The sequence below is a fragment of the Aptenodytes forsteri genome, unplaced genomic scaffold, assembly GCF_000699145.1.
Source record: "Aptenodytes forsteri isolate BGI_AS27 unplaced genomic scaffold, ASM69914v1 C13040825, whole genome shotgun sequence".
Taxonomy (NCBI): Eukaryota; Metazoa; Chordata; class Aves; order Sphenisciformes; family Spheniscidae; genus Aptenodytes; species Aptenodytes forsteri.
Window position 1 is genome coordinate 1 of NW_008801609.1, and position 514 is coordinate 514.

A 514-nucleotide genomic window follows, 5' to 3' on the forward strand; every position below is an offset into this window, starting at 1 on the left:
TCCCGAGCCCGGGTTTCCCTTGCAGGAGGATGAACGGCGTGATGGATGACAAGCCCCTCTCTGTGCCCCGGGATATCGACCTCCGCCTGGACACCAGCCCCATCACCGCCGTGGATGCTCTCGGTAACCCCCACAGCCTCAGCTCCAGCACCCTTCCCGTGCACCCACTGCTCCCTCTGCACGCAGGACCCAGGCGTCCTGGCACCGGGCATCGCCCTGGACCCGGGACCCTCAGCCATGCCCGGGACCCCACGCAGGTCCCCACAGAGCGGTGACGTGTCCCTCTGTCACACCAGTGCTGCGTTATTTCCTGGAGTACCAGTGGTTCGTGGATTTTGCCATCTACTCCACCGCCGTGTACGTCTTCACTGAGGGCTACTACTGCCTGGTGGACCCCCAGAAGGAGACGAACATCGGGGTGCTCTGGTGCCTGCTGACGGTTGTCTTCTCCGTGTATCCTTCTGCTGGCTTTTGGGGGGTGATTGCTGCCACCCGCCAGGTCCAGGCTGCCGAT

At 63.8% G+C, this 514-nt stretch overlaps 1 protein-coding gene across 1 annotated transcript; it reads left to right on the forward strand.

The window, feature by feature from the left end:
• Positions 1-30: 30 nt before the first annotated feature.
• Positions 31-499, forward strand: LOC103907129 (transmembrane protein 161A-like; the record flags this gene model as incomplete). The annotated part of the gene is made up of 2 exons (XM_009289233.2): positions 31-123; positions 297-499. Coding segments are annotated over exons 1-2 (285 nt in total), but the record flags the coding sequence as incomplete, so codon positions are not given.
• Between the last annotated feature and the right edge of the window lie 15 nt (positions 500-514).